Source organism: Choloepus didactylus, chromosome 6, assembly GCF_015220235.1.
Source record: "Choloepus didactylus isolate mChoDid1 chromosome 6, mChoDid1.pri, whole genome shotgun sequence".
NCBI classification, from domain to species: Eukaryota; Metazoa; Chordata; class Mammalia; order Pilosa; family Megalonychidae; genus Choloepus; species Choloepus didactylus.
This window is the reverse complement of record NC_051312.1, coordinates 92996766-93012768: the sequence shown is the minus strand read 5'-3', so window position 1 is coordinate 93012768 and position 16003 is coordinate 92996766. Positions and strand designations below refer to the sequence as shown.

General features: G+C 40.3%; 1 protein-coding gene across 4 annotated transcripts in view; it reads left to right on the top strand.

Annotated features, from left to right (window-relative positions):
- KCTD21 (potassium channel tetramerization domain containing 21) overlaps window positions 1–16003 on the top strand; it is a 37017-nt gene that overhangs the window by 2742 nt on the left and 18272 nt on the right. Inside the window, exon 1 of one of the 4 annotated variants that reach the window (XM_037840838.1) lies at window positions 55–215. The exons of 2 other annotated variants lie outside the window; for them this stretch is intronic. Coding sequence is in view for 1 of the 2 variants with exons in the window: in XM_037840837.1 (XP_037696765.1) it covers window positions 15726–15752 (27 nt within the window). In the remaining variant the exon portion in view is untranslated. Of the gene's footprint in view, window positions 1–54; window positions 216–15496; window positions 15753–16003 lie in introns of those variants that run through there. One more of the 4 variants, XM_037840837.1, reaches the window with a different exon arrangement.

The following is a 16003-nucleotide window of genomic DNA, read 5'->3' as shown; positions in this document are numbered from 1 at the left end:
AGGCGTGGCGGAGAGCTGGACGACTGGCCGCAATGCTTCCTGGGAGATGGAGTTCGTGCTCGGTGTGCCGAGCCACAAAGCACTCAGGGAGAACTAAAAGTCCCGGGGTGCAGTGCGCAGAACCCAGGCTGTCACGCCCCAGGGCTGGGCTCCGGCCCGCCGCCCCCCTTACAAAGCTGCGCTGGCCGCCCGCGGAGGGGAGGCTCCAGAGCGAGGTGGGTGCAGTGGGGCCAGGGATGCGGGAAAAGGGAGCAGGCTGTGAGGGGACGCGGGCCTTCTGTCCTACCGTAAAGAGTCATCAACCCCAGCCTCGCCGTTCTCATCTGTGAAATGGGGATGACAACACCTGTGGCTGCGGGGGAGGGGATACTGGTTGCTATGAGGGGAACCATAGAGGGTGGGGCTAAAGGGAGGGGCGGGGCTTCGGGAGGAGCCCGGATGGGGGGTGATGGTAGGAAATGCCGGATGAGGGTCGGGACTGTGGGAGGAATCTTTGGTGGGTAGGGCAAGGCGGAGCGGAGTCTCGAGGTAAGAAGAGGTCGCTTGTCAGAGTTGAGAGTGGGGGCTCTAGGACTGAGGAATGGGTGCCAAAGAAGCCGACCAATCAAGCCTGGGTTAAATTGGGCGGGGTGGACAGAAAAGAATGAGACACAAAGATGGAAGGGGTCCCTTCCTGCTCTGGAGAACCCGGAGCAAATGCGCTTTGTGGAAGGGAGTGCCCTGGTGGGCAAGGGCTGTGGCTGCACAGAACGCCTTCCTTTCCTTGTGACTAGAAAAAGCAACCCATCCGTTGAGCTCATTACATCACACACATGATCTCATTCAACCTTCACGCTGTAAAGGCATCACTATGTCTGTTTACAGGTGAAGAACATGAAACTCAGAGAAGTGAAGTGACTTGCCCCAAACCATGCAGGACTTATTGCTCCCAAGATCCTGCTTATTCCTCTGCACTGCAAGGTGGCAAGGGCTTAGTCTAGAGTGGGTGGCAGGGAGGAAACAAGAGTTTTGATATCTTGAGCTCAGTATGCAAGCCAGGCAAGGCCCTTCGCAGATTGTATGAGTTCCCTCAAGCCCCCTGAATGCTGACCTGCAAGGTGACCCTTCCAGGGTTATTGTGAGGATGAAATGAAAAGATAGATTTGAAAGTCCTTTCTTTGTAAATTATAATTGTTGTGAGAAGCAGAAAGACCAAAAGGAAGAAAGCAGTGTATGTGAGGTGCTTGTGCCTGTGGAAAACCACAAGATGAAGTGTAAGAATGAGCTGAGAGGGTGAAGCAATATTCTAGAGGAGGATGGGGGATAGTTGTTGTTGGGGGTCTGCCACCAGGTGAAAGAATACTTTGCTGTATGAGTATGGAAGTCAGGTAGATTGCCTCCTCCAGTCTACTTTTCCACTTCCCATCCCCTGCTGAGCAGCCCACTCTAGAGTCCGTGTGTCTCCTGACTCCTTGGGGGATCACCTTTTCCCTTTACCATGTAGTTTGTGGGGATAATGGAGCAGCCTGCTGGCTTCTTGCAGATATGGTCTGGACAAGACAGGGGTAGAGATACAGCTGCTGTGTGTGGGGAAGTCAGAAAGGGGAGGGTAAGTACAGTGCCCCTACGTAGTCCCCAGGTCTGTGGGCCAAGAGGTCCTTATCTGGATGGCCTGATAGAGGAAGGTAGGGAAGTCACTTCAGCTTGCCGGAAGACACAGTACTCACACTACCCAACATTACTCAACAGGGGGACCTGACATCCATCTACTTAAGTAAAGTGGGCCAGGGGAAGGGATGAGAACAAAATGTTCTGGAGATGCAGAGGAGAAAGGAAGGAATTCCAGCTAGGGAGCCTGGCGTGTAAATGGGATTTTTCTTCACAATCTAGGCAGAGGGGATGGCAGACACCAAATCACAGAGGAAGTTAAGGGCCTTTCATGATTAGTCTTTAAAATAGGGTTAATAATAGTATCTACTTCAACTATGAGGTTAAGAGAAATTAACTTGTGTAACATGCCTAGCACAGTAGTAATTGTACAACAAATGTTAGCCATTATCATTACTGTGTTGTTAGGATCATCATCATCTGCCCAGGAACTGGCCCAGCTAGTAAGTTTCTGATTCAAACCCAGGCTCAAGTGATGCCAAAGCCTCTTCAGTTCTTTCTGCCTGTCGTTAACGTTTCTGAAACCCAGAAATGGGTTTCTTTCCTGCTGCAGTAGCAGAAACTGTGGATTCAGGAGGAGGCAGGGAAAACAGGGTTTGAACCACCATCTTTTTCCAGTTTGGATCCCAGCACAGGAGACAGACAGGTCTAGCATTGTGGTTTCTGTAGGTTCTGTCTTGAGAGAACACCCGAGTTTAAATTCTAACTCCACTGGCAACTCGAGGTCATTTTAACTTAGCCCTGGTTGCCTTCCTCACCTCCAAGATGCAGCAATGCCTGGAGTGCCGGTTTGAATGTATTATGTCCCCCCAAACACCATTATCTTTGATGTAATCTTGTGTGGGCAGATGTATCAGTGTTAATTAGATTGTAATTCTTTGTTTCTGTGGAGATGCACCCCACCCAACTGTGGGTGATGACTCTGATTGGATAATTTCCATGGAGGTGTTACCCCACCCATTCAGGGTGGGTCTAAATTAAATCACTGGAGCCATATAAATGAGCTGGCAAACGGAAGGAACTCAGTGCAGCTGAGAGTGACATTTTGAAGAGGAGCTACAGCCAAGAGGGACGCTTTGAAGAATGCACAGAAGCTGAGAGAGTAGCTGCAGAAGGGACAGTTTGAAGACTGCTGTTGAAAGCAGACTTTTGCTCCGGAGAAGCTAAAAGAGGACAAACACCCAAAGAGCAATTAAGAGTGACATTTTTGAGGTACTGCAGCCTAGAGAGGAACGTCCTGGGGGAAAGCCATTTTGAACCCAGAACTTTGGAGCAGATGCCAGCCACGTGCCTTCCCAAGCTAACAGGTTTTCTGGACACCATTGGCCGTCCTCCAGTGAAGGTACCCGATTGCTGATGACTTACCTCGGACACTTTATGGCCTTAAGACTGTAACTGTGTAACCAGATAAACCCCCTTTTATAAAAGCCAATCCATTTCTGGTGTTTTGCATTCCAGCAGCATTAGCAAACTAGAACACCTGGGGAGAACAATTAGGAGATATCAGTGCTTCTTATTAGTAGTAATAACAAATCTGTCATTTATTGATTGGTCACTTGGGTTCAGGTACTCTGGTACTTTATATTTATGCTTCTGTGAGAGAACTGTTCTTTTCTTCCCCTTGTTTCAAAATAAATTTTGAAATTTTTCAAAACCACAGAAAATTTAAAAGTAGCTCTTTACATTGATACACCAATTTATATTTTGCCATTTTTGCTTTTGCAAACACACTCACACATATTTACTTTTTTTTGACAAACTATTTAAAAGTAACTTATAGATGTCTTGACACTTCACTTCTAAATTCTTCAGCATGCATTTCCAGGCAATGACATTTTACTGCATAACCATAATATCATTATCATGTCTAAAAAAATTAGCAACAAGTCAGTCTTACGTATTAAACAGTTGATATTCAAATTTCTTCAATTGCCCAAAAATAGCTTCAAAAAAATTTTTTTAATTGGGGATCCAGTGAAGGTTCATGCATTGCATTTGGTTGTGAATTTAAGCAACTCGTTTATTCTACATGGAGCCCCTCCACCTTTTTACATTTGTTTGATTTCTTCAATGATTATATTTAGGTTGGTTTTGGGTTTTTTATGATTTTTTTTTTTCTGGAATAGTTGTGTACTTCTTATTGCATTGCATCAGGAGGCATATGATATCACGGTCCTAGGTCCTACTATCCATGAATGTATTTGATTCTTGGTTAAGATGGTTATAGCATGATCTCTCTATTGTCAGGGTACATCTTTCCCCTTTGCAATTAGTAAGTAATCTGTGGAGTGAGTCTTTGAAGCTGTTGGAATTTTTCGTTTCTGAGAACCTTTCACACCACATCCATTGATGATCTTTGCCTGAATCAGTTACTATATTAGGTGTCGCAAAATGGCAATTTTTGTAATTCTTCCATTCCTTCTATATTAGCTGGCATTCCTCTTTACAGAAGAACTCCCCTCCTCTCTCTCCCCCTCCCTCCTCCTCCTTTCTCTCTCCGTTACATCATTAGTCTTTCTGGAACTCAAATTATCCCAGATTTGTTCAGTGGGAGTCCCTTCAGCTAGCACTTGTGCCTTTTTTTTTTTTTTTTTTTTTTTTCATTTTCTTTGTCTTTTTATTGTGACCTCATTAGTCTTTGATTGCATCTTTGTATTCTGACAAGAGATGTTACAGGCTTACCTTGACCTTTTTCTGTTCAATTCCAAGAATCATCTACTTCTCCAAGGAGCCCTGGTGTCTTTTTGTAGTACGTGGCATGCAGAAAAACCTCACAGAGGGGAAAAAAAAGGGGAGTGGGGGGTGGGGGTGTTAACTGCTGTAAGACAGGAGGATCTCAGAACTGAATGAGGGCACTGAGTGAGGGTGATAATCTAAACAAATTATAGGAACTAGGGAGAAAATTCTATACCAAAAACAGAACAGATGAAGATTCCAAGAGAAGGAACAGAGGAAAGGAAGCTTTCTCCTGGAGGTGAAACATTACATTAAAACAATGCAATCTTAAAAATTATACTGCATATGCAGGGCAAGAATCAGATGAAGAGAAGCTGAGAAAATCTGATCAGTTAAACTTGGGTTGTTCTAAAGATCCAGAATAAGTTTCACCAAGCATCAAGAAAGAGCCTTAACACAAAGCCTATCAATAATAAAACCCTAGATAAGAGGGAAAACTGACCTTCAGAGTAAAAATTACAAACCATATTAAGAAATAGGAGGACATGGCTAAGTCAGGGAAACAAATTACAACTTCAGAGGAGACTCAGAATTTGGAAGGACTAATCAAAGAAGTTCAAAGAAGTCTCCTAGATCAGTTCAAAGAGTTGAAGGAAAATATGCAGAAAGAGAGAACGTATATCACGAAGACACTGAGTAAGCATGAAGAAGAATTTGAAAGTGTAAAAAGAAACATAAGATAGAGGCATTCAACCGCAGATTTGAACAGGCAGAAGAATCAGTGAACTGAACTAGAAGACAGTGTGATGGTTAGGTTCATATGTCAACTTGGCCAGGTGATGGTGTCCAGGTGTCTGGTCAAGCAAGCACTGGCCTAGTCATTACTACAAGGACATTTATGGCTGGTTTATTAAATCCCAGTCAATTGACTGCATCTGTGACTGATTACATCAACGAAGAGCGTGTCTTACATAATGAGAGAATTCAGTCATCTGGATTTAATTCAATCAGTTGAAGACTTTTAAAGGAGAAAGAGAGAAGACCTTCACTTATTCTTCAGCTGGCCAGCGTCTCCTGAGGAGTTCACTGAACACCTTCATCAGAGTTGCCAGTTCGCCGCCTGCCCTACAGAATTTGGACTCATGCATCCTGCCCTATGGAATTCAGATTTGTGCATCACCACAGTTGTGTGAGACACTTTTATAAAATCTTATATTTAAAGACATCTCTTGTTGGTTCTGTTTCCCTAGAAAACCCTAACAAATACAGGCAGTATGATCCAAATCATACAGTCAGAAGAAGATAGATAAAAGAATAGAAAAAATTGAATGGTGTCTCAGGGAGTTGAGTGACAGCATGATGGGCACAAACAGATATGTCATGGGTGTCCCAAAAGGAGAAGAGAAGGGAAAAGGGATAGAAAGAATATTTGAGGAAATAATGGCTAAAGTTTTCCCATTTCTTAGGACAGACATAAACAGGTATGTCCAAGAAGCATAATGTACTCCAAACAGAATAAATCTTTGTAGACCTATTCTGAGACATACTCATCTGAGTGTCAAATGCCAAAGAGAAAGAGAGAATTCTGAAAGCAACAAGAGAAAAGTGATTTGTCACATACAAGGGATCCTCAATAAGACTAAGTGCCAATTTCTCATCAGAAACCATGGAAGCAAGAAGGCAGTGGTATGATATATGTAAGGTACTGAAAGAGAAAAACTGCCAGCCCAAAATTCTTTATCAGGCAAAACTGCCCTTCAAAAATGAGGGAGAGTTTAAAATATTCACAGATAAACAGAAACTGAGAGAGTTTGTCAACAAAAGACCTACCGTATGAGAATTAACTAAAGGGAGTGCTGCAGGTTGAAAGAAAAAGACAGGAGGGACTGGCTTAGAGGAGTAGGAAGAAATGAAGATTATCAGTAAGTTAACTAAAAGGGTAAATGCAAAACCCATAGTACTGTATCCTCAAAATACAACTTACTCTTTAATTCCTGTAAGAGTCAGAATACAATTGAACAATTCAACAAGGAAAAGCATATTTCCTAATAATGGACATGCAAAGTGTAAGATGGTAAAATGAGACAAAAATACATAAAGAGGGGAAACAGAGGGATATGGGAGCAGAGAACATATATACTATTGGCACTGAGTTGGTATATTTTCAAATTAGTAGGTTATAGAGGTATGTTGTGCAATATAAACCCCAGGGTAACCACAAAAACTATTTAAGAAATATGCAGAAATAGAAATGAGATCTATCAGATATATTAGAAAAGATCAATTATACAGAAAAGGAGGTTGCATTAAAGGAAAAGAGGAAGCAAAAACAAATTTTTGAAAAGATATGCCATATAAAAACCAAAGGAAAAATTGGCTGAAGTACATACTGCCTTTACAGTAATAATGCTGAAGGTTAATGTATTAAACTCCCCCAATCAAAAGACACATATTGGCAGAATGGATAACAAGCATGATCAAACTATGTGTTTACAAGAGACTCACCTTAGACTCGATGACACAAACAGATTGAAAGTGAAAGGTTGGAAAAAGATATTCCATGCAAATAGTAACCAAAACAGAGCTGGGGTAGCTAAATTAATATCAGACAAAAAAGACTTTAAGTCAAAAGCTGTTAAAAGAGACAAAGGAGGACACTGTATATTAATAAAAGGGACAATCCACCAAGAAGTAACAATCATAAATATGTATGCACCTAACCACGGTGCCCCAAAATATGTGAGGCAAACACTGGCAAAACTGAAGGGAAAATAGACATTTCTCCAATAATAGCTGGAGACTTCAATACACCAGTCTCATCAATAGATAGAACATCCAGACAGAAGATCAATAAGGAAACAGAACTTGAGTAATATAATAAATGAACTAGACCTAGCAGACATATACAGAACATTGCACCCCAAAACAGCTGGATATACATTCTTCTCAAGTATGCATGGATCATTCTCCAGGATAGACACTTGTTGAAAGATTGAAAATTATGCAAAGCATCTTCCTTGGTCATAATCTAATGAAGCTGGAAATTAATAACAAGAAGGCATTGTCAGTCCCATGATGCCAGTGCCAGGCACATCCCTGGGAGTCCTGTCCTTCATTGCCAGGGAGACTTACACCCGGGAGTCATGTCCCACATAGTGGAGAGAGTAGTGAGTTTCTTTACAGAGTTTGGCTTAGAGAGAAAGGCCACATCTGAGCAACAAAAGAGGTTCTCTGGAATGACTCTTAGGCACAATTATAAGTAGACTTAGCTTCACCTCATAAGGCCAGTCCTCAAGATCAAAGGCTTGGCTTGGGAGTTTCTGATGCTTGAGAGACTATCAAGAGTTCCCTAGGTGGGGAGTGTAATAGTTCCACATTTTTTCTCCAGTCCCTCAAGGGACTTTGCAAATGCTTTTATTTTCTGCCCCAAATACTCCAGAATATGTCAGAGTATTACATTAACCTACACAGAATAACAAGATCTCATTCCCTATTCTAGGTTCCACGTAATAAGGTTGTTTAAATAAACTGACCAGACAGGTTAAATTAGATAGTGTGCTACAGAAAATTTTAATTTTGGACAAAATAAACATCTCTTCCTTTGGTCTCTCACAAATGTTAAAATTTTAACATACAGACAGTATCATAGACCATACAAAATTTGTCATTTTGTTTCCAGCTTATTTTGCTAAACATGTGTTGGCAAGGTTCATTCACTTTTTGCATGTCTCACAACTTCATTCCTTTCTGTAGCCACACAATATTCCACCGTATGTTTTACACCACAGTTTGCCCTTCCACTCATCAGTCATTGTACCCTTGGGCCACCTCCATCCATTGGCAATTGTGAATAATGTCACCATGAACACCAGTGTGCAAATGTGTATTCATGTCCCTGCTTTCAGTTCTTCCAGGCATATACCTGGTAATGGGATTGCCAGGTAGATAACATAGCAACTCCATACCCAGCTTCCTGAGGAACTGCCACATTGTACTCCAGAGGGGCTGCACAATTTGACTCTTCACCGACAGTGAATAGGTGTACTCTTTATCCACATCTCCTCCAACATTTGTAGTTTTTTGTTTATTTTTCAGCAGTTTTATTCACACACAACACAATCCATCCTAAGTGTACAATTAATGGCTCCTGGTATAATCACATAGTTATTTTGCTAAACATGTCACCACTATAATCTATATGAGAACATTCCCATTTCTAACAGAAAGAAAGAAGGAAAGAAATAAAAGCCCTTACCCCTCCCTTATATCCCCCTCTTAATTTACATTTAGCTTTAGTATATTGCCTTTGTTACAATGAACCTTAGTTTGCATTAATTGTGTTTTTTTCATATACCTTCCCATTTTTAACACCTTGTGATAGTAACATACATTGTTCTCGTTCATGTAAAAACTTTCTTATATTTGTACAATTAACTATCATCATAGTCCACTCTAGGTTTTGCTAAGTTATACAGTCCCAGTTTTTATCCTCTAGCATGCTTTTTGGTGACATAACACAAGTCTAGCCTTACTGTTTTCAACCATACTCACACTCAGCTTTGTTAATTACACTTACAGAATTGTGCTACAGTCACACAGTATTAGTGCTATCCATTTCCAAACCTTTGCAATCAACCTTATTCAACATTCTGTACTCCTTAAGCATTGATTGCCCAATCTTTGCCCTCTTTCTTTCTCCTGATAACCTGTGCTCTATAATTTAACTCTCTGAGTTTGCTCATTATAGTTAGTTTATATTAGTGAAACCATACAGTAATTGTCCTTTTCTTTCTGGCTTATTTCACCCAACATAATGTCCTCAGGTTTCATCCATGTTGTTGCATGCATCATGACTTTATTCCTTCTTATAGCTGCATAATATTCCTTCATATGTCTGTGCCACAATTTGTCTGTCTACTCGTCAGTTGATGGATATTCAGACTGTTTCCAACTATAGGCAATTGTGAATAATGCCACTATAAATACTGGTGTGCAAATGTCTGTTCGTGTCCCTGCTTTCTGTTCTTCCGAGTATATACCTAGTAATGGGATTGCTGGATCATACGGCAATTTTATACTTAGCTTTCTGAGGAACCGCCAAACTGCCTTACAGAGCAGTTGCGCCATTCTACATTCAGTGATAAGTGTACCTCTTTTTCCACATCCTCTCCAGCACGTGTAGTTTTCTTTTCTTTTTTTTATAATGGCCATTCTAGTAGGTGTGAAATGATATCTCATTGTGGTTTTGATTTGCATTTCCCTAATAGCTAGTGAAGTTGAGCATGTTTTCATATGATTTTGACCCATTTTTATTTCCTCTTTAGAAGAGTGTGTATCCATGTCTTTTGCCCATTTTAAAATCAAGTTGTTTGTCTTTTTGTTGTTGAATTGTAGGATCTCTTTATATATTCCTGGTATTAAACCCTTATCTGATATGTGGTTTCCAAATATTGCCTCCCATTGAGTAGGCTGCCTTTTTACTTTCCTGACAAAGTCCTTTAATCTACAAAAGTATTCAATTCTGAGGAGATCCCATTTATCTATTTTTTCGTTCATTGCTTGCACCTTGGGTGTAAGATCTAGGAAACCACCTGCTACCACAAGACCTTTAAGATATTTCCCTACATTTTCTTCTAAAAGTTTTATGGTCTTAGCTCTAATGTTTAGGTCTTTGATCCATCTTGAGTTAATTTTTGTATAAGGTGTGAGACAGAGGTCCTCTTTCATTCTTTTGGATATGGATATCCAGTTCTCCATGCACCGTTTGTTGAAGAGGCTGTTCTGTCCCAATTGAGGGGACTTGGCTGCCTTATCAAGAATCAAATGTCTGTAGATGAGAAGGTCTATTTATGAACTCTCAATTCAATTCCATTGGTCAGCATATCTATCTTCATGCCAGTACCATGCCGTTTTGATCACTGTAGCTTTGTAGTATGCTATAAAGTCGGGTAGTGTGAGACCTCCCACTTCATTTTTCTTTCTCAAGATGTCTTTAGCGATTAGAGGCACCCTGCCCTTCCAAATAAATTTGCTTGTTGGCTTTTCTATTTCTGCAAGGTAAGTTGTTGGGATTTTGATAGGTATTGCATTGACTCTGTAAATCAGTTTGGGTAGAATTGACATCTTAACTATATTTATTCCTCTAATCCATGAACACAGTATGTCCTTCCACTTATTTAGATCTTCCTTGATTTCTCTTGGCAATGTTTTGTAGTTTTCTGTGTACAAGTCCTTTGCATCCTTGGTTGAATTTATTCCTAGATATTTGATTCCTTTAGATGCTGTTGTAAATGGATTTTTTTTTTCTTGATTTCCTCCTCATTGCTCATTACTAGTGTATAGAAACAATACTGATTTTTGCATGTTGATCTTGTACTCTGCCATTTTGCCAAATCAGTTTATTAGCTCTAGTAGCTTTGCTGTAGATTTTTTGGGATTTTCTACAAATAGGATCATGTCATTCTAGCTAGAACTTCCAGCACAATGTTGAATAACAGTGGTGATAGTGGACACCCTTATCTTGTTTCAGATCTTAGGGGGAAAGTTTTCAGTGTTTCCCCATTGAGTATGATGTTAGCTATAGGCTTTTCATATATTCCCTTTATCATGTTGAGGAAGTTTCCTTCTATTCCTATGCTTTGAAGTGTTTTCATCAAGAAAGGATCCAGCATCGCTTCTTGATAAAAACACTTGGAAAAATAGGAATCCCGCTGTTAAATATATACCAAGAAGAACTGAAAGCAGGGACTCAGGCAGATATTTGCACACTGATGTTTATAGCCTCATTATTTACAACTGCCAAAAGATGAAAACAACCCAAGTGTCCATCAATCGATGAATGGATTAAAAAAAAAAAATGTGGTATATACGTGCAGTGGAATATTATTCAGCCATAAAAAGGAATGAAGTCCTGATGCATGCAACAACATAGATGAACCTTGAGGGCATTATGCTGAGTGAAATAAGCCACACACAAAAGGACAAATACTATATGATCTTACTGATATGACTAATTATTATAAGCAAGCTCATAGAGTCTAGAATATAGGTTACCAGGGGATAGATAGGAGGTAGAGAATGGAGAATGGAGAATGGATGCTTCATTTGTACAGAATTTCTATTTAGGTTGATTGTAAAGATTTGGAAATTGAGTGTAATTAACAGTGTAATGAGTGTAAGTAACAGTGCTGAATTATATAGACGAATGTGATTAAAAGGGGAAAACTTTGTCATATATGATACTGGAATAAAAGTTAAAAGAGGAAACATAAGGCTGTATAACACAGTGAACCCTATTGTAAACGATGGACTATAGTTAATAGTACAAGTATAAGAATGTTCTTTCGTGAATTATAACAAATGTATAACACTAATACAAGGTGTTAATAATAGGGTGGTATATGGGGGAAAATACACCTAATGTAAACTAGAGATGATAGTTTATAGTACTATTTTAATAATCTTTGATCAATTGTAACAAAGGTATCTACTGATAAAAAAAAAAAGTACAATTACAAAAAAGTGCTATCATCAATTATAACATGTTCCACACCAGTGCAAGGTTGTGGAATGGTGTATGGGAATCTTGTATTTTATGCATGATTGTTGTGTAAACCCACAACTTCTCTAATTAAAAAAATTATTTTTTAAAAAAAGAATGCACCTGAAGCCTTGGGCAAGGAATTTATCTTCTCTGAGTATGACTTCAGTCCTCTGTGAAATGAAAATAATGTGGTCTGTACTGCCTGGGTTGCAAAGTTGTTGTAAGGATCAATATGCAACATATTTATATTTTTTTAAATTATGTAATGTCTTCAACACATTTATAGGGTAATTCCTCCCCCTTTTCATTGTTTTAATACATAATTTGAAATATTGTTGCTTTATAAACTGAGTTAGTACATTATACTAAGATATCTACTCTTTTTAAATATCCTTTCAGGTTGTCGCTGATAGATTTTTCCAGATAAAGATTTTCATCTTTTTAAAAAATCTTTTGAGAAAAACGCTATTGGGATTTGAATTGGGACAGAATAACACCTAGAATTAATTTAGGAAGAATAACTCTAAGAGCAATTTCGCCTTCCTCTCAAAAACATCCCAGATCTCTATTTATTCCAACCCTATTTACACTTCCTAATGTCATAGCATGTATTCCTGGAGGGGGCACAGGCTTTGGAGAGCTCTTTTGGAATTTTGGCTCTACTGCCTTTAGCTGTGTGATCTTAAGCAACTGACTTCACTACTATGTGTTTCAGTATTGTAATTCTAAGAATTGGAGAATAACTACCTACCTCACGGCATCGGTGTGGTATTTTAATGTGAAATAATGTACAGGAAGATGCCTCATATACCTCGGGGCATGTCCTTGGTGCTCAGGAAATGTTTCTCTGCCCCCTGGCCTTTATATCAGTCTGAATCAAATTGAGATGGCAGGAGTAAGAGCACCTGGTAAGAGGAGGGGGAACAGTGGGACCCTCTCCTAGGGCCTTGGCTGCTGAATGCATAGAAAGCGAGGGTCAGTGTTCAGAGCACAAACTTTGAATTCAGCCTGACCTAAGATTGAATCCTGGCTTTGCCGCTGCCTTGGGCAAGTCACCTAACTTCTCTGAGCCTTAGTTTCTCATTTGTTAAGTGGAGGTGATACGTTCCTTGAACGACTATTATGGGGTTTAAACAAACTAATGTGTATAAGGCACCCAGCACAGTTCTTGGTATATGGTAAGTACTCATTGAGCATTAGCTGTTTCCTTCATGAGGCTTGCAGGGACAGCATGGGTGCCAGGACATAGTTTTAAATTTTGGGAATCTCTAGGATGAAGGCTTGCCTACCCTTCCTTGTAGGACATCTCCTCTGAAAGATTGCTATTTTCTGAGTCACAATTAGAAGTTGCAACAGGGTGAGTTGGGGGTCCTAGACTGGAATTGCCCTTCCCGTGGTGCCAGGCTGGGCCTTAAAACTCTCTCTCATTTGGTCTATGGTCCTACCTCAGGGAGAAGGAAATTCCAGCTGCAACTCCAGGTACCTAGGCCCCCTGGCCTCCCCTAACCTTCATCAAATGGCCCCAGGAATAGTGCGTCGCCATCTCCTGGTTTGACTCCAGTGGTTTTCTCAGAGAGGGAGAAGGGGCTGATTTTTTTCCTGCTTCCTTTCAAATTGCAAGCCAGACTAGAACTTGAGATTTACCTTTTGGGAAAGTCGCCAGCCGCAGAAAAATTTTTCTTTCAGACACGGTGGTGTGGGTTTATCTTCTACTTCCTGGTTCAGTTTGCATTCCCATTCATCTTTTCTAAATCTGGCTTTTAAAAACCTGACTTTTTGTGTTTTGGTGCTTTGTCATGAGATATCATGCATTGCTATTGTAATAGAAGGGTGTAGGCCTCTCTGTGAACTTGCCCTGTGTCAATTGACCGTGGAGGGGGCTCTGGGCCATCCTGGGATCCTGGTCCCCTGTCCACATATGTGAGCAGCCCAGGCTGGCAGTGGCCTAGCTGCTGAAGGACCCTTCCCCAGTCTGCTCTGTAGAGAGAATTAGGGTGCATACTTCTCTTGCTCACATTGGGACCCTGGGTTGGGAAGTGAGAGTGAGCAAAGGTGTTGCACGTGAGCAGAGGTGTTGCACGCAGACAGACCTGGTTTCAAATCCCAGCTCTTCCACTGACTAGCTATGTGACCTTGAATAGTTTCTTAACCTTTCTGAGCCTCAGTTTCCTTGTCTGTAGAATGGAAATAATAACAGTATCTATCTCCCAGTGTGGTCGCAAAGACACTGAATGAGGTAATGCATGTACCACATTTAACACAGTAGCACTATTTTTGTGCTTTTTTTTAAATTATTAAAAATAAATGCTACCAAGTGTTAATGTGAAGTTCCTCTCATTGTAAAAGCAGGTGTGTGCTCAGTAGATGGCAGCTGTTGCCTTGCCAAGCAAGCTTCAGAGCAACAAAGTATTTTAAAAAGCTTCTTCTGGGATTCTAAAACCTTTTGAAGCTATTACAACCTTTTGTTGATATTACAACTCTTAGGCAGCCTATACAAGGGGAAGAGAATGGGCTCTCCTCTTGCTGGCTATGTCTTTCAGAGTCTTAGTTTCTTCATCTGCCAAGCAGGGAGAATGATGCCTACCTTGTAGGGTTGCTATAAGAATTAAACGAGCTGATGAATGTTAAGGCTTTGGATGTAGAAAAATGCTTAATATTCCCTCCCTCCCTCTCTCAGTCCCCACCCCCCGCAATCCACCACATCTACTGCATGGTGGGCAGCGAACATGCAGACACGAGACACCTCATTGCTCTCAAAGAGCTCAAAACCTAGGCAGTGGTTTTCAAAATATTTAGACCACAACCCACAGTATGAAGGTACGTTTTTAGATCATGATCCAGTTCATATACAAATTACACACACAATTGAAACCAAAGTTTCACAACACAGTATATATACTGGTCATAACCCACTATATTGATTCCATGGTTCATCAATAGGTCATGACCTTCCTTTTTTCCAGTTTATGGAGGCATAATGTACATGGAGTAAAACTCACTTATTTTAGGTGGACAGCTATATGAATTTTATAATCTTTATTGTCAGGTGACCATTACCACAACAAGGTATAGAATATTTTCATCCCTCCAAAATATTTTCTTGGTTGGCCCTTTTGTAGCCAATCCCTTCTTCCTACCCCCAGCCTCTGGAAATCTCTGATTTCTGTCCCTATAGTTTTGCCTTTTCCAATATGATAGATGTATGAAATTATACACTATGTAACCTTTTGGGTCTGGCTTCTTTCACTAAGTAAGATGCTTTTGAAATTCATCTGTGTGTTGGTATGCATCACTAGTTCGTTCCTTTATATTGCTAAATTGTATTCCATTGTATGGATGTACCTCAGTTTGTTTATCCATTTACAGGTTAGTTGTTTCCAGTTTGGTGTGATTATGACTAAGTCTGCTATAAACATTCACATACAAGTTTTTGTATGGACATGTGTGATGGTTAGGTTCATGTGTCAACTTGGCCAGGTGATGGTACCCAGGTATCTGGTCAAGCAAGCACTGGCCAAACCGTTACTGCAAGGACATTTGTGGCTGGTTAATAAACCAGAAGGCTGGTTTATTTAATGATCAGTCAAGTGGCTGCAGTTGTGACTGATTACATCAACAAAGGGCGTGTCTTCTGCAATGAGAGAATGAAATCAGCTGGATTTAATTCAATCAGTTGAAGACTTTTAAGCAAGACAGAGGACCTTCACTTCTTCTTCTTCCACGAACCAGCAAAGCATTTCCTGAGGAGTTCATTTTGTTCCCGAGGAGTTCTTCGAACACGTTCATCGAAGTTGCCAATTCACTGCCTGAGGAGTTCATTGAACATCTTCATTGGACTTACCAGTTTGCTGCCTGCCCTATGAAATTTGGACTCATCATACCCAAAGTTGCGTGAGACACTTTTATAAAATCTTATATTTATAGATATCTCTTGTTGATTCTATTTCCATACAGAACCCTAACTAATACAACATGTCTTCTTTTTTTTTGGATAAATATTGAGGAACAAGATTGCTGGGCCATGTGCTGTTTGTTTGACTACATAAAAAGCTGCCAGAGTGTTTTCCACAGTGGTTGTACATTTTGTGCTCTCACCAGCAATGTCTGAGAGTTGCAGTTGTTTTGCATATTCACCAG